Source organism: Erinaceus europaeus, chromosome 3 (genome assembly GCF_950295315.1).
Source record: "Erinaceus europaeus chromosome 3, mEriEur2.1, whole genome shotgun sequence".
Classification (NCBI taxonomy): Eukaryota; Metazoa; Chordata; class Mammalia; order Eulipotyphla; family Erinaceidae; genus Erinaceus; species Erinaceus europaeus.
In genome coordinates this window covers 84108269-84126483 of record NC_080164.1, presented here as the reverse complement: position 1 = coordinate 84126483, position 18215 = coordinate 84108269, and the positions used below count along the sequence as shown (strand labels likewise).

General features: G+C 46.2%; 1 protein-coding gene across 2 annotated transcripts in view; it reads right to left on the bottom strand.

Moving 5' to 3' along the window:
• Nucleotides 1-15264, bottom strand: part of TGFBRAP1 (transforming growth factor beta receptor associated protein 1) — a 72312-nt gene extending 57048 nt beyond the window's left edge. For both annotated transcript variants that reach the window (XM_060187610.1, XM_060187609.1), the window contains exons 1-2: nucleotides 15229-15264; nucleotides 630-1329 (exon numbers count right to left, since the gene is read on the bottom strand). In XM_060187610.1, coding sequence (XP_060043593.1) covers nucleotides 630-1317 — 688 coding nt within the window. In that variant the 5' untranslated portion in view covers nucleotides 1318-1329; nucleotides 15229-15264. The remainder of the gene's footprint in view (nucleotides 1-629; nucleotides 1330-15228) is intronic.
• Between the last annotated feature and the right edge of the window lie 2951 nt (nucleotides 15265-18215).

Here is an 18215-nt window from a genome sequence, read left to right as displayed (position 1 = left end):
GAGACAGAGAGACTGAGAGGGAAAGAGGAGGTAGAGAGGGAAAGGGATAAGAGAGATACCTGCAGACCTGTTTCACCACTCGTGAAGCTTTTCCCCCTGCAGGTAGGGACCAGGGGCTTGAACCTGGGTCCTTGTGCACTGTAATGTGTGTGCTTAACCAGGTGTGTCACTGCCTGGCCCCACTTGCTTGCTTTCTTTACCAGAGAACTGCTCAGCTCTGGCTTATGCTGGTGCTTGGGACTGAACCTGGGTCTTTGGAGCCTCAGGCATGAGTGTCTCTTTGCATGACCATTATGCTTTCTACCCTTTCTACCCCTGCCAAGCTTTTTATTTTTTAAATTTATTTTTACCAGAACACTGGTCAGCTTTGGCTTATGGTGGTGCTTGGGACTGAACCTGAGGCTTTGGAGCCTGAGGCATGTAAAGCTTTTGCAGAACCATTAAGCTATCTTTCCCACCCACTAGCTGGCTGTGTTTCTGTCTGGCCATAAGTCCTTAGTGTGGGCACAATGGTTATCTGTCCTGCACTACTAAGGTTTTCCCAGGGATCTCCACACCCACTCGAGGAGGAGGGGTGCGTGGGAGCCTGAGGCTGGGGGGTGGTGGTGGGGCGAGATCACCCTGCTCACCCAGCCCTCCAGGGCCTGCCAGAAGGAACTCCTGCCTGCCGATCCTCTTGACAATGGGGTGCTTCTCCTCACTGCAGTAGGGGAACAGGTCCTGGGCGATGCCGGTTAGGTAGTTGAGGATGATGTACTGGGTGGTCAGAGCCAGGCACAGGAAGGGGCCGTCCACGGCCACGGCCAGGGCCTGCTCAGACGTCGACACCTCCCGCAGGATCTGCACCCGGTCCTCGTACACCAGGAACACCTGCAGGGTGCGTCGCTTGGCCGAGATGATGCACACCTCCACGCAGAATGGGTCGTCGCTCACCGGGTTCTCGTTGAGGGTGAAGGCCAGGGCGCCCTTGATGCGGGCCCCCGAGGGCACAGGCTCCAGGCTCAGCATGTCGGCCAGCGTGATGCAACTGTCACTCAGCATCAGCAGCCTGTGCAGGGCCGAGGCTGCCCTCAGCTCGCTCACCGGCTTCCTGGCACCCAGGTAGCGGTGCAACTGCTTGGTGGCGGTGAAAGTTGCCGTGCCCACGGGCAAAGTCCTCTCCTCCAGCAGGAAGTGGTAGATGCAGCCATCATGGGTGCCCACGTAGAGGTTCTGGCCGCAGCACTCCACACACTCAATGTGCACACGCTCCTGCTCCCCCAGCAGCAGGTTCCACTCCACGGCTGGCACCAGGGTGAAGGCCTTGGTGCTCATCATGTCTGCTGACCGCTGGGTGGGGAGGAAGGAACAAGAGGCCGTGTTAGAGCAACCCAGGTTGTGCTGAACCACTGCAGTTGCCACAGAGCCGCCAGATCCCCCAGTTATTATTATTATTATTGCTGTTCTTATCGTTCTTATTTTGCCTCCAGGGTTATTGCTGGGGCTTGCTCAGTGGCCATCCTCCACACCCCCATTTTATTGGATAGGACAGAGAGAAATTGAAAGAGATGGGGAAGATAGGGAGGGAGAGAGAAAGATAAGACACCTGCAGACCTGCTTCACCACTTGTGAAGTGTTCCCCTGCAGATGGGGAGGCGGGGGCTTAAATCAGGATCCTTGTGCTGATCCTTATGCTTAGTCCTATCTGCATTTAGCTGCGTGTGCCTTGCCCTGTCCCCCTAATCTTTCATTAGAACTTGACCTTATGGATATATATATAATTATTTTTTACCAGAGCACTGCTCAGCTCTGGCTTATGGTAGTTTAGGGGACTGAACCTGAGACTTTGGAGCCTCAGGCAGGAAAAAAACATTTTTTTACTATCTTTATTTGATAGAGACAGCCAGAAATTGAGAGGGGTGGGAGAGATAGAGAAAGAGAGAGAGAGAGAGAGAGAGAGAGAGAGACACCTGCAACACTGCTTCACCACTTGCAAAGCTTTCCCCTTGCAGGTGGGGACCAGGGGCTTAAACCTTGGTCCTTGCACATTGTAATCTGTTTGCTCAACCAGGTGCTCCACCACCCGGCCCCATACCTATGATATTTTAAAGATAGATTAATTAATTAAATAATTAATTAATGGGGCCAGGCGGTGGTGCACCTGGTTAAGGGCACATTATAATGCAGGTTCAAGCCCCCGATCCCCACCTGCAGGGGGAAAGCTTCACCAGTGAAGAAGGGCTGCAGGTGTCTCTCTTTCTCTCTCCCTATCACCCCCCTTCCCTCTCGATTTTTGGTTGTCTCTATTTAATAAAGATAATTAAAAATTAATTATTATTATTAAAGGGAGAGGAGGAGGGAGAGAGAGAGAGAACCAGACTGCCAAGTGGTATTTCACACCTGATAGTCCAATGCTTTATTCACTACACCACTTCCTGGGCTGCTGTGGTTTTCATTTTTCATATGGTGCTAGAGAAGGAACCAAGGGCCTTAGTGGTTTCTCTAGTCCATTCTCCCCGCCCCCCCCCCCCGTATTGGTTTACAATACAGCTGTTGAAACATAAATGCAACCTCTCATCTCCTCGTGACAGGTGTTTACTAGATACTCACTCTCCCAACCTAGGTCCTTTTCCACCATCCTGCCCCAGGACCCCAGCACACTTGCATCCCATCCTTCTCCCTCCTTTCCCACAGAGTCCTTTGCTTTGGTGCAATACACCACACCCAGTCCAAGTTTCACTTTGTTTTCCCACACTGTCCTTGCTTTTTAATTTCCACCCACAAGTGAGATCACCTGGTATTCATCCTTTCCTTTCTGGCTTATTTCACTCAGTATTTGAAAGGCTGACCAAGATAACATTTTTTTTAATCTTTATTTATTTATTGGCTAGAGATAGCCAGACATCTAGAGGAAAGGGGAGAGATCACGAGGAAAGAGACAGAGAGACACTTGCAGCACTGCTTCACCACTTGCAAAGCTTTAGGTGGGGAGCAGGGGCTTGAACCTGGGTCCTTGTGTGCTGTAATGTGTGCTCTCAACCAGGTGTGCCACTATCTGGCCCCAATAACTTTTTTATTCTATATGATTTACAGAGAAAGAGGGAAAGCTGGGGAGACAACATAATGGTTATGCACATGACTTTGCAGCCTGAGGCTCTAAGAGAGCGAGGAAGAGATGGAGGGAGAGACGATAAAAAGCACCACTGTGCCATTCATGGAGTCTTTCTTGGTGCTGTCCATGGTGCTCCCAAATGGTGCTGGAGAATGAACCGAAGGTCTGAGGCCTGGTAAAGTTTGGGCTTTGCCCTCTGAGTTATCTCCAAGTACTATCTTGGCTATACTTCAGAGACCAACATTACAGTATTTTTCTCAAATGTGCAAAATACCCAGTTAAAGAAAGAATGAAATATAGTAATGAAAGATAATAGTGTAATGATAACATTACAAACATAATAAGCACGTCTCAGTGTGGGAAAAAAAAAAGCTACAAGACAATGTTTCAGTTCCCTAGGTCTTTCAATCTCACTAATGGAGTAAGTCTAGAAATATAAACAAGTAAAAGCACAAGGAAACACACACTAAGGGCCAAAATAAAGTTAATAGCCATTATTTTCTCTCTCTCTAATTTTTTTTTTTTTGCCTTCAGGGTTATTGCTGGGGCTCAGTGCCTACACCATGAATCCACTGCTCCTGGAGGCCATTTTTTCCCCTTTTGTTGTCCTTGTTTTAGCCTTGATGTGGTTATTATTGTTGTTGTCATTTGTTGTTGGATAAGACAGAGAGAAATGGAGAGAGGAGGGGAAGACAGAGGGGGGAGAGAAAGATAGACACCTGCAGAACTGCTTCACCGCTTGTGAAGCAACTCCCCTGCAGGTGGGGAGTTGGGGACTCAAACCGGGATCCTTACACGGGTCCTTGTGCTTTGCACCACATGCACTTAACCTGCTGCGCTACCGCCCGACCCCCTAATCATTATTTTCTATCAAATTCAGAGTATACATACTGTCAATGGAGATAGTTAAAGTCAGAGTTTCTCTGTAAATCCCAATGAAAAAATACTATTTTTAATGCATATATACCATATGTATGCTGAAATAGTATCTTTTAGTTAACATAGTCATTGCTTAAAAAACAAAACAAAAACAAAAAACAAAAAAAAAAACAAAGAAAAAAACACTGTGGTTAAATAATGGTTATGCAAAGAAACTTTTATGCCTGAGGTTCCAAAAGTCCTAGGTTTAATCCCGAACATCACCAAAATCCAGAGCGGAGTAATGCTCTGGTAACAAACAAACAAGCGAACACACTGTTACTTTTAGCATCTTACCTATGACTTTTTATACTCCTATTAATTTGTAGTTATATAAATCACTAATTAATTAATATGAGAGGGGAAAAATTGATTGCATGTCTCAAACTTTTTAAAGCATGGACTGAATGTTTTTAATACATAGGCTGAGTCTTTGATATGTTGACTCTCTCAAAAGCCTAGACCAGGGAGAACAGAAGCAATCAGTGGCACAGCTATATACAAAGATGTTGGGTATTATACAGCAAATCCTAACAAAGGGACTTTTCAAAGTTAACCCAATTACCAAATAATGTGATGATAACAATAACTATCCATTGTCTTCTTGAACCCTATGACAGCAGGAACCTCACATTTCCACTATAGAGCCTATATTTCCCCCAGTTCTGGAACCTTAGGGTGGGGCGCACTTTCCTGCATGCTTCTCTCAATTCATACCAAATAATATTGCATCCGCCGATCCCAACCTAATCAACACAATGAGTGCCACCTCATCAGCATGCTTCACTTCAGACTGTATCCAGAGACTTCAGGTGTGGAATGACAACCCTTCAGCTTCATTACTTGGGTGAGACCTTTCCTTTCATAGTATTCTCTAATTCCATTCCAGACTGTTCATTTCCTAACAAAGTCCCAAAACTTAGACATAGACCAGGTCCCATAAGACAGAGCATATGTTCACATGTATCCATAAATTAGGGCAAAATATATATCTGAAAGCAAAAGTCTGCACACAATAGTCTGCACTGAGTACCCCCCAATACTTCATCTGCACTATTCCAGCCTTTAGGTCCATAATTGTTCAACAATTTGTTTGGCTTTGTATGTTAACTCTCTTTTCAGTCACCAGGTTCCAGATGCCAGCAGGATGCCGACCAGACTTCCCTGAACAGACGACCCCACCAGTGTGTCCTGGAGCTCCACTTCCCCAGAGCCCCACCCTACTAGGGAAAGAGAGAGGCAGGTTGGGAGTATGGATTGACCAGTCAACGCAGAACATGTTCAGCGGAGAAGCAATTACAGAAGCCTGACCTTCCGCCTTCTGCAACCCACAATCACCTCGGGTCCATACTCCCAGAGGGATAAAGAATGGAAAAGCTATCAGGGGAGGGGATGGGATACGGAGATCTGGTGGTGGGAATTGTGTGGAGTTGTACCCCTCCTACCCTACGGTTTTGTTAATGTCTCCTTTTTTAAATAAATAAATAAATACATAAATATATATATTTTATAATTTGGAGCCCTAGTCAGGGAGTCCTGGGGTTCCCAAACAGACACGATGGGCCTAGACTTCTAACAGATCCCTCTCGCCACTGTCACTGGTCATCTCCATCAGGGACAACATAATGGACCCCTCTGTGGGACCTTATCAGACCTGGACCTCAATTTGAATCAACAATGGTAGGGACTGTACCATTCTTCAAAGGGAGGTTGGATAGCATACTCTGCCTATCACCCTAGGATGATGGGTCCTAAAATTGGTGCAGTCTGGAATGTTCCTGGCTGTCACCACAGAATGTGAGCTCAGACCTACAGGGATGCAGAGGTTACATAGGCTCCTGTGCTGACTATGGGCCCCAGATCAGATGAATGGAATTTACAGTTAACAATATTTATATACTTTTCCCATATTTGGGAGCTACTATTGTCCCTGATCCAGATTTATGGTCCTTCTTCCAAGTGTAACACCATCCCCCCAGACAATAGGTTAGGTCACCTGCATGTTAGATGTCAGGTGCAGGCAAAAACTGGTTGGGTCATGGGCCTCTTGTAATATACCTAAAATAGACCTACAAGCTTTTTCCAAAATGGAGACCCCAAATCTCCATCCACAATATTTTTGCCTTTAGGTTCATGATTAGTCAACAATTTGCTCTGCTTTCTATCTTAACTCTTTTTCAGCCACCAGGTTCCAGATGCTACCATGATGCCAATGGGACTTTCCATGGCAGACGACCCCACCAATGTGTCCTGGAGCCCCACCTCCCCAGATCCCTGCCCCACCAGGGAAAGAGAGAGAGAGGCTGGGAGTATGGATTGACCTGTCAATGCCCATGTTCAGTGGGGAAGCAATTACAGAAGCCAGACCTTCCACCTTCTTCACCCCATAATGTCCCTGGGTCCATGGTACCAGAGGGATAAAGAATAGGAAAGCTGGGAGTTAGGCGGTAGCAAAGCAGGTTAAGTGCACATGGCACCAAGCACAAGGACTGGTGTAAGGATCCAGATTCAAGACTCTGGCTCTCCACCTGCAGGGGCATGGCTTCACAAGCGGTGAAGTAGGTCTGCAGGTGTCTATCTTTCTCTCCCTCTCTCTGTCTTCCCCTTCTCTCTCCATTTCTCTATGTCCTATCCAACAATGATATCAATAGCAACTATAACAACCATAAGAATGATAAAACAACAAGGGCAACAAAAGGGAAAAAAAATAGCAGTGGATTTGTGGTGCAAGCACTGAGTCCCAACAATAACCCTGGAGGAAAAAAAAAAAAAAAAAAGGAAAGCTAACAGGGGAGAGAATGGGATATGGAGTTCCAGTGGCGGGAATTATGTGGAATTGTACCCCTCTTATTCTGTGGTCTTGTCAGTGTTTCCATTTTATAAATAAAACTTTAAAAAAAAAGTCACAAGACTTCAGAGTTGCAGAACATATTTTCCTCAGAATCAAGATGTAATCATTTTCCTGAGAGGCAAGAAATTCTATTTGACTTTGTAAAATCAATATCAGGTGCAACATTGATATCCAAGCCCGATAAGGGGAGCAGGAACCTCATGGTCTGGGCTTACCTGTGAATAAATGTGCAAAAGTATTAAGTCTTACAATGGCGAATCAACCAAAAGTACAGAAAAATATTTATATGACTAAATTGGGAGGTAATGTTAGTTTAAGGCCATAAGTGCACTAACCCACTTCATTGACATTATTGAAAAAGAAAGACATAAAATAATGAACAAGATCATTATGACCCATAACTATTTGCTTGCGGGGAAAGCTTGTGACATGGTTTTTTTTGCATAGAAAAACATGTCAAGACTCTTCCAACAGCCCAATAAATAATGTCCTCCCAGACATGTTAAAGTGATAATCCCTAGTATCTACCAAGGTAGGAAAGAATTTCTAAAATAAGGTATGAAAAAAGTATGATGGTCTGAGTGTTGGCACAGTAGAGAAAGCATTGGGCTCTCAAGCATGATTTCCTGAGTTCTATTCCCAACATAACAGGTACCAGAGTGATGCTCCAGTTTTCTCTCTTCTTTCTTTAATAAATGCCAGAAACTTAAAAAATAAAAATATATCAAAAGTATAGACTATATAGAAAATAATAAAATTTAATCATGTTAAAATGTAAAATAGGGAAAAAGAAAGGGGAAGGAGGGACACGCCACCCTACCAGAGTCCCATCAGCTGTGTCTTCACACCCAGCCTGAGGTGTCTCTGTGTCTTCCCTTCCCACCTCCTTGTTGCCCTTGGTCCTACCTTGCTGAATCTATTTAATGAAAAAAAAAACTACAATGGAATATTAGTCAGCTGTAAAAAATGGTGACTTCACCGTTTTCAGCCGATCTTGGATGGACCTTGAAAAAATCATGTTGAGTGAAATAAGTCAGAAACAGAAGGATGAATATGGGATGATCTCACTCTCAGGCAGAAGTTGAAAAACAAGATCAGAAGAGAAAACACAAGTAGAACCTGAAATGGAATTGGCATATTGCACCCAAGTAAAAGACTCTGGGGTGGGTGGGGAGAATACAAGTCCATGAAGGATGATAAATGACATAGTGGGGGTTGTATTGTTAAGTGGGAAACTGGGGAATGTTATGCATGTACAAACTATTGTATTTACTGTTGAATGTAAAACATTAATTTCCCCCCCCCAAAAAAACTTAGGGGGCAGGTCAGTAGCACACTGGGTTAAATGCACATGGTACAAAGCACAGGGACTGGTATAAGGATCCTGGTTCCAGACCCCAGCTTCCCACCTGCGGGGGTGGGGTGGGGTTCAGGTCACTTCACAGGCGGTGAAGGAGGTTTGCAGGTGTCTGTCTATCTTTCTCTGTCCCTCTCTTCTTTCCCTCTTCTCTCAATTTCTCTTTGTCCTATCCAGCAACAACAACAGCAATGGCAACAACAATTACAACAAGGGCAACAAAATTAGAAAAATGGCTTCCAGGAGCAGTGGATTCGTTGTGCAGGTACCGAGCCCCAGCGATAACCCTGGAGACAAAAAGAAAAAAAAATTTTTTTATAGAGACAGTCAGATATTGAAAGAAGGGGAGGGGGGACACAAAGAGGGAGAAAGGAAAAGATACCTAGTAGATACAGGGGGAATGCCTACTGAAAGAAAACAGGTTGCAAATAAGAATGGGCAAAAGAACAAACATGGGCATATTATAGAGCAGAGAATGTTGAAAGAACTAACCATCGAAAGACCTCTCAACCTGACTAATCACCTGGAATTGCCAGTAATAACTATAATGAGACTTACTTTTACATCCATGCAGTGGACAATAGATTTGATGTTTAATAAGATTAGGGACTGATGAAAACTGGACTGCTGACAGAAGCTTCTAGACTGACTAGGCCTTTCTGGTCTTAGCTTAGAGGTCCCTGATGTTATTAAACCAGTGACTCTATGTCCAGGCTCCCATCCTCCCGTATCTCCAAACTCAGTGGCCAGTGACCTAACTCAAGTTGGCTGTGCTAAGATCGACCCAGTCTGGAAAAGAGAAATTTCCCACGAGTGGTCATCCCACTTCCGGTTATCTTGTCCATCTCCAAAACTCTCTCCCTTTACACTGTCTGAACTGGAAGACGCTTTGAAGAGGGTTAAACCGGGAACAGCTGCTGGCTATGATAACATCACCCCAGAACTCATTCTTAACCTGGGTCCTGCGGCAAAGAAGTGGCTCGCTTCATTCCTGTCCCACATCTTGGAATCTGAGTCTATGCCCAAAGTTTGGCATCGTGCGAAGGTAATAGCGGTTTTGAAACCAAAGAAAGACCCAACACTGGCCGCCAGCTATAGACCAATTTCTCTCCTTTCCGTGTGTTACAAACTCCTTGAGAGGCTGCTTCTGTCACGTATTTCTCATCTTACAGAGAAATTCCTATCACCCGCCCAAGCTGGTTTCCGCCCAGGAAGATCTACCTGCGAACAAGCCCTGGCCCTCTCAACTTACATTGAAAATGGATTCCAGAAGAATTTAAAGATGGGTGCTGTCTTTGTTGATCTCACAGCAGCCTATGACACGGTCTGGCACCGTGGTCTCCTAGTCAAGATCTCAAGATGCCTGCCTCCATGGGTGGCCAACACTATGTCGTTTCTTCTCCAAAACAGAAGATTCCGGGTGCATCTGGGTGACAAGTCTAGCAGATGGAGACTTGTCTCAAGTGGCCTCCCCCAAGGCTCTGTTCTGGCTCCTACGCTATTTCATATTTACATCAATGACCTCCCAGAAACTTTTTCAAGGAAGTTCATCTACGCCGATGACATCTGCTGTGCAACTCAGGCATCCAAGTTTGCATCCTCGAGGAAACGCTCACGAAAGACATGTCTCTGATATCTGATTACTGTAAAAAATGGCGACTAATCCCTAGCACTGCAAAAACGGTATCATCTGTTTTCCATCTACACCATGCCTCGGCCTCGCGTGAGCTTAATGTGCAGCTTGGCGATACGAGAATCCGGCATGAAGCCCAGCCAGTCTATCTTGGTGTTACTCTCGATCGCATCCTGTCATTTCACAAACATCTCATAAAAACTGCAGCAAAGGTGGGCGCGAGGAATAACATCATTGCAAGACTGGCCAGCTCCTCATGGGGCGCGAGCGCTTCCACACTACGATCATCATCTCTGGCATTATGATATAGTGTTCTGGTTAAAGACAACAACGAAGCCAGGTGGTGATAATCCAGTTGAGTGAGCATATTAGCATGTGCAAGGACCCAGGTTCAATCCCCCAGTCCCCACCTGCAGGAGGGAAGCTTCACAAATGGTGAAGCAGGACTGCAGGTGTCTTCTTTCTCTCTCTCTCTCTCTCTCTCTCTATTTCCCTGTCCCCTCTGAAATTCTCTCCTACCAAATAAAGTAAATGAATATTTAAAACACTAACAACAGAGCTGTGTGGAAACAGAAACTGAGCCTAATAAACTTGGTGGGAGTCACAAAATATGTTTCCCGCTTTAAACTCTCATGTAATAGAAACAGTGTTCATATAAATTCGTGATTTGCTTGTTACTTCTTCCTTCATCTAAGTGCTATGCTTAGCTTCTACTGCATCCATATCTACAAGGCCCAGTCTAGGACATCCAGTCAATGATCCCCAGGCATCCCTGTTGATTAGGGAGGGGGAAATGACATGAGGTGGAGTGTCCAGAGGGAAAGCAGGGGTGGTGGTTGCAACTTCTGGGTGACATCTGCCAAGAGGCGAGCTTCTCCCCACACACACACACACACCTCAACCCAGTTTCTGTGCTTATCCTGCAGTTCCCATGAACTCCATTCTCTCTTGCCCGAGACAGGTATGTGCGTAATTACCTGACTCCCCCATTTCATCTTTCCTATACTATACCTCACAGAAGCCAGACTTCCATTAAAGTACCCATAGCAGAAAAGATGAATTTTTACTTATTATTTTAGATAGAAGAACAGAGAGAGAGAGAGGGACCCAAAGCACTGAAGCTTCCTTCAATGTGGTAGAAGCCAGGTTTGAACCTGTATGGCTAAGTAGAGCACTATCCAGCCTACCCACAACAAAGAGAACAAGAGTGTAATAAGGGCAGTGTCTGTGGCAGACAGATTATCTGGATGTATAAAGAGGAATTAAATTAGCATAATGGTTCTGCGAAAGATTTTTATGCCTGAGGCTCTAGGGTTTCAGGTTCGATCCCCAGCATCACTAAAAGCTAGAGCTGAGCAGTGCTCTGGATTGGGGTTGGGGGGGAAGCATAAAATAAAGTAATTCAGGAGGGGTAGATAGCATAATGATTATGTAAATAGACTCTAATGCCTGAGGCTTCAAAGTCCCAGGTTCCATCCCTCACACCACCATAAGCCAGAATTGAGCAATACTATGGTTTTTAAAAAAAAATGAATAATAATAGTAAATAAAATAAAATAATTCAAAAAGCTCTGACTGTAAGCATGAGGGTACTCTGGTTGAAGGGCTACTGGGGCCCACTGTGATCAGTAGGGCTCTTGTCATCCCATCTTGAGATTTTGAGGGAAATCTAGCAGCTTCACTTATTCATCCTCCTTCTTTGGGTTTCTCTCTCGTCCAATGGCCCTGAAATAACTTGTACCACAAGTAGTTGCTCCTCACCAAGTAGGGGGTAGGGGTGGGGTTCTGATCATCACTCCCTTGTTAAATTTGATAAAGCATACGTTTAAGCATTTCTCCAAAATCCAGTAATCTTATCAAAACAGGATGGGTTCCACGACAAAGTTTGCTCAGATGGAACTGCGCCCCTGCTGGCCCTGTGTGTCTAAGTCTGCGTGGCCATCTGCTGAATAGCTGAGTGTAGACATTTGCCAGAAACAAAAAACTCACTGGCTTAGGACAAAGATGACTTTTGAAAAGTAAGCCTCAGGTTCAGGTAGTGGCTTATCTGGTAGAGAACACAGGTACCGTGTTCGAGGACTACAGTCCCCACCTACAGGGAGAAGGTGTATGGAGAATACTTCATCAACAGTGAAGCAGTGCTACAGGTGTCCTCCCCTCCCATTCTCTCTCTCTCAATCTTTTTGTCCTTCATATTCTATTAAAAAGTGGGCGGTGGTGCACCGGGTTGAGTGGAAGAGGAAGAAAGAAAGAAAGAAAGGAAGGACGAAAGAAAGGAAGGAAGAAAGAAAGAAAAGTTCAGGAGGTGGTGCAGTGGTAAAGCTTTGGACTTTCAAGCATGAGGTCCCAAGTTCAATCCCCAGCAGCACATGTGCCAGAGAGATGTCTGGTTCTTTCTCTCTCCTCCTATGTTTCTCATAAATAAATAAAACCTAAAAAAAAAAAAAAAAAGGATCTAAAACACAAGGAAAAAAAAACTCACAAGTGTAGCATGGGTTAGTGGTGCAATGGCTAGAACACTGGACTCTCAAGCATGATGCCATGAGTTTAATCCCTGGCACTCCGTATGACAGAATGGTGTTCTTGTTTTCTCTTCTCTTTCTCATATTAGTACATAAATCTTTAAAAAAAAAAAAACTCCATGAGCACCTACTAGTGATTATGTGATTTTCCCTTTTAAGTACATTTTCTTTGAATTGTTATATTTACTCAATAGCAACTGGACTATCTATCAAGATCTGGATTTGAAAGCATCTGCAAGATCTCACACCATGTTCACGTCCAGCATGATGCCCTCAGGGCAGCCCATGAACTTTACTTCCATATTCATCTACAGCTACTTTTTTTTTTTAAATAAAGAAAAACCGAACTGGGTTGGCACAGAGGAAATGAGTTGTAAAGTGCAAACCAAATGATTCAGTAGTATGCAAACACCTGGCTATCACAAATGATTGTTTTAATGTATTTCTAACGAGGTCTGGACTTAGACCAAAATGAAGATGCTTAACTTCAGGAAGGCAAATTTCCTTGAGGTCTTTTTCTTTTTCTTTCTTTTTTAATTATTTATTTTATTACTAGAGCACTACTCAACTCTGGCTTATGGTGGTACAGGGGATTGAACCTGGGACTTCAGAGCCTCAGGCATGAGTCTCTTTGCATAACCATTATGCTATCTATTCCTGCCCCCCCCCTTTTTAAGGATCACGATTTTAAATATCAACTTAAAGGAATATGCCTTAGTAACTTTTTCCCCCATCAGGGCTATAGCTGATGCTCAGTGCTGGCATGACACCACTGTTCCTGATGACACTAATGCCCTGAGAGACAAAGAGATAGAGATGGAGGGAGAGAAGAGGAGAGACACTGCAGGCACTCCCATGTAGTAGCTGGGGGCTTTGGACCCAGGTCCTTGTGCATGGGAATATATATAGCTTCTATCAGGTGAGCTACCTGCTGGCCCCAAATAACTTTCTCTCCCTTAACAGAAATGCCAGCTGAAAAGCAGGCCTAGAAAACTCCGCACACTTGAAACAGCAAGTTCTTAAAATTCAACAGGTGATAGCCAACACAAGAATGGACTCCCCATAAAGTCCTATGGCTGAAGGACTGGGAAGGAACAGAAGCGGAGGTGGATGGGGGGGGGGGAGAGGACTGTGCTCATGAGTGCGAGTGGAGGGAAAAGGCTGAGGACATGAAGGTGACAGACAGCTGGTGCCACACTTCACAATTTCTCTGTAAGATGTACAATGTGGTGTGTGAGCTGACAAAGGCATCTAACTCCAGAGTAAAACATTCACTGAATTAAAAGAAACTTGGAACATAAAACTATGGACTTGTCTGGGCCAGGGGATGGCACACCCAATTGAGTAAACACGTTATCATGGGCAAGGATTAGGGTTCAAGCACCCAGTCCTCACCTGCAGATATGCAGCTTTATGAATGGTGAAGCAATGTTGCAAGTATCTCTCTCCCCCTCTCTCCTCCTTCCCACTCAGTTCACTGACCTAGCAAATAAATGAAATTAAAAACAAAAACAAAACCACAACCACCATGCTTTGCCCCACTGAGCTAGATACCATCGTCACCCATATTACCAAGGATTTAGCTGGGGCCTCCTAAGTGCAAGCTCTGTACAGTTGGATATTTTCTTATTAGGTCGCATTAAATTTTCTCCCTGTCAACTCAGATTGTAGAACAGCGACTCTGGACGCCCAGGAAGTGGGCCGAGGCTCACAGCCAGAAATGGGCAGGATTTGTACTTACAACTCCCAGCTCGCCACCACGACGACCCCCTCATTTCCTAAAAGAACCTGGGCCTAAGAAGCTTGAGTTGAAGACAGGTCCTGAGTCTTCCCATCAGAGCTTATGGTGCTTTTTCACAACATGCCAGTGGCCACTTCCACAACTACTGAGGTTGCCTGACTGGCAGAAATGGAAGAGAAGAAAAGGAAGCAGCTGGTCAGATGTTCCCTCCTAGATGATCAGGCTCCCGGGAGCTCCAGCTTCCACCAGACCCGCAGAGAGAAAGAAGCATTTCTAGGCAGAGGGAGAAGTAGCCTCTTCAGCACCCTCCTTGCACCTCTCTCAGTGTCTTAATCTGTCACCATAGTTACTTCTTTTTTTTTTGTTTGTTTAGAGAGAGAAACAGTGAAAGTAGCGCACATGGTAAAGCAGCCTATTACCCAAGTGAGTTAGCTCACCGGCCCTTCTCTCCAGGACAGGTGACTGTGGTCACAGGACTTTTATCAGCTATTAAATGGTGCTCGCAAGGGTTTGAAGCCCAGTACCCTGGTGCACTAACCTTTGCATGTGCCCCCGCACCACCACCCCATTCCCTTCCCTGCCAGGCAGGGTCCCCAGAGAGATAGAAGGGAATGGGGGAGGGGGTTGTCATGATGGTCACCCACCACTCCTTGGGCAGAAAGCTTATCTTTAAAGTAACTCATGGGGATGGCGCAGAGGGGAACCCCACTTCCAAGTGCACCTTCCGAAGGCCATGGAAAGGACACACCCCACGGCGGTGACAGCTCTGGGTCCCTGCCCTGGGCTGAAAGCAGGAGCGAGGCCTGTTCCCGTCTGCACAGTACCCCTCTGCCCAGCCTCAGCCTGGGTTCCGGAGGGTTCTGGGCCCGGATCGCCACCCAGCATTTGCGCTTGCAAATCCCAGCACTCCAGAGCGCCGCCCCCGACACCCCCCATTATAGTGATCAGAAACCATGCAGTGCAAGGGCGCGGGGGCGCGGTCCTCCCCGCAGCCGAGGGCTGAGTCCCCAGCACGCCGCCCCCGCGCACCTGCCTCAGTCCCCCGGCCCCGCTGCAGCGGCGCACAGCTGCCTGCGCCCTGCGCCCTCCCCGCCGCCGCCGCCGCCCGCGCTCACCGCCGGCCCCGCGGCCTGGGCCCCGCGCCGCTCTGGGCCCCGCGCCGCTCTGGGCCCCGGCTCCCAGCTCCCGGCTCCCGGCCCCCGCCGCCGCCGCTTCCCGTCACGTGGGCGCCGCCGGACGCGGCAGAGGGCGGGGGGGGGGGGCGGAGGCAGCTGCGGACCCTCCTCCAGCTGGGGCGGCCCCAGCCCGCGGACGCGGCGCTCCGCAGGTGCCGCGAGGCCAGCGGTGGAGGTGCCCACCCTGCCCTGAACCCCCGGGTGCGCTGGGTACTCGCAGCTCTCGGGGACCCTGTGGGACTGTCAAGCCTGGGGATGTCTGGCCTTGGCACCTGCCAAAGCGGGCTTGGGGCGTTGGCTCGAGGCTGGGGGTCCCTCCCTCCCCGGGCAGCTGGAGGGGACCACCAGCCTGGTCAACAGTAATCCAGGGCCCCAGGAGTTTACAGGGTATAGTTTTATGGTTTGTTTTTGCAAAGACTTTTTTTTTTCCACCTAAGCACCGATCAATTCTGGTGTACGGTGGTGTGGGGGGGTTGAACCTGGAATTTTGGAGCCTCAGGCATGAGACTCTCTTTGAATAACCATTATGCTAACTCCCCCACCAGCAAAGACATGTTTTCTTTCCCTTTGACTCCACTCCTTTTAAGAAAATCCATCAGTCACTTCGGGGAAAGCCATAGGGAAGAATTCCAGGTCACTAGGAGTCTTTGATCCTCTCCTATATACATAGGTCAAGTCCAATTTCAAGCTGGAAGGCCTGGTATGTTTCCTCCAGAGTTGTCAGAACTCATTCCTGAGCATGTCAAAAGCCAGGTCTTCTCAATGGCTATCCCTGTCTTTATTATTATTATTTATTTTTGTTTAGGGGGGCGGGGTTCACCACTTAGGGCTGACTTTTTCACATGGAAAGACCACAGCACAGAGGCTTCCTCTAGTGTGGTGGGAGTCAAGCTCCAACCTGGATGGTGCCCGTGGCAAAGCGGTATCCAGGTGAGCTAACTTGCCAGTCCGGTAAAAGAAGTTTATAAACAGATTTATCTATGAGAGAGAGGTGATAGATAGATAAACGGATAGAGAACATGTTGCACCAGAGCCTCACTCTGACACATGCGGTGTCAGGGATCAAACTCAGGGCCCAATGCCTTATTCACTGCACCACCTCCCAGGCTGCTAAGTCTTGTAAGGCTAAGATACTGTTTTGTCGGATTTGTGATTTCTCTTGCTAACACTACACATCTAGCACCTTTGGGTATCATGCACCTTTGGGTATCTAGCACCTTTGGGTATCAGCTTACTACAGGCCAACACTTTTAAGAGTTTTGACACATATTTGATTATTTAATAACACACACAGTCCTCTATTTGCCATATACCTACAGTAAACTTGACTTTTGGGTCCTTTGTTTCTTGAGCAGTTCCCATGTGCCAGGTACCACAAGAAAGGCTGCTGAGGACACTTACTGTTCTTACACTGTTTATCAGGAACCATGCTGGATTATATGAATGCATCTTTATTATGACCTGATTGTCACAGGAATGAGAAGTGACAGTGATAAAAATATAGTAATTAATTTAGCATTATGGAACTGAAGGTAATTATCTGAAATGCAAAAGCAGGACTGAGGTTCTAAATAGAATAGAAAAAAAAATTTTTCATTAAATTAAATTGAAAATCTGTTTTTTCTTGGTGGTGCGAGGCCTTTCCTAATATGTGATTTCATTGCCCCTACACTTTTTTCCTTCCTTCTTTTTTTTTTATTAAATATTTTTTAATATTTATTTATTTATTCCCTTTTGTTGCCTTGTTTTATTGTTGTAGTTATTATAGTTGTTGTTATTGATGGCGTCATTGTTGGATAGGACAGAGAAAGGGAGAGAGGAGGAGAAGACAGAGGGGGAGAGAAAGACAGACATCTGCAGACCTGCTTCACCACTTGTGAAGCGACTCCCCTGCAGGTGGGGAGCTGGGGGCTCAAACCAGGATCGGTCCTTGCGCTTTGCGCCATCTGCTGCACTACTGCCCAACTCCCTCCTTCATTCTTTTGATTATACACGTGCACACACACATATACACATACACACACAGAGAGAGATAGAAAAAGAGACAGAGAGATGGAGGGAGAGAGATAGAGATCATATAAGCAGAGCTTTGCCTATGACACTACCATACGCTACTAGGTACTGAACATGACAAAACATGTACCCTACCAGCCAAACTACCTTCAAACCCCTCACCTGAAGCTCTTTCATTATACTCAGACAAATTCTGATAATTCACACTAAGATGCTTGTGGTATGAAACATTGTTACGTGGGGCTGATAAGACAGCATAATGGTTCTGCAAAAGACCCTCATGGCTGAGGCTCTGAGGTCCCAGGTTCAATCCCTAGTACCACCCTAAGCCAGAACTGAGCAGTGCTCTGGTCTTGGTCTCTCTCTCATTAAAAATAAACAGGGAGTTGGGCGGTAGCACAGCGGGATAAGCGCACGTGGAAGGACCCACGTAAGGATCCTGGTTGGAGCTCCCAGACTCCCCACCTGCAGGGAAGTTGCTTTGCTTCACAGGTAGTGAAGCAGGTCTGCAGGTGTCTATCTTACTCTCCCCCTCTGTCTTCCCTTCCTCTCTCCATTTCTCTTTGTCCTATCCAACAACAACAACAACAATAATAACTACAACAATAAAAACAAGGGCAACTAAAGGGAAAATAAATAAGCATATTAAAATATATGTGTGTGTGGAGCTGGGGTCTCATGTATGTATGACTTCATGGGTCTACTTTTTCATTCATACAGAGACAGGGACACAGACAGGACAGACATGACAGAAGTGACCCTTCCTCCACTGCCACAGTGCCTCCTCTGCAGCTACCCAATGAGCTCTCTTGTCTCTCATAAATACCAATACTACACTGCCTCCAAGAAAACTCCCCCATTGAAAGTACATTAATCTGTTCAATCAGCATGTATTGAACATCTACTAGGTTCAA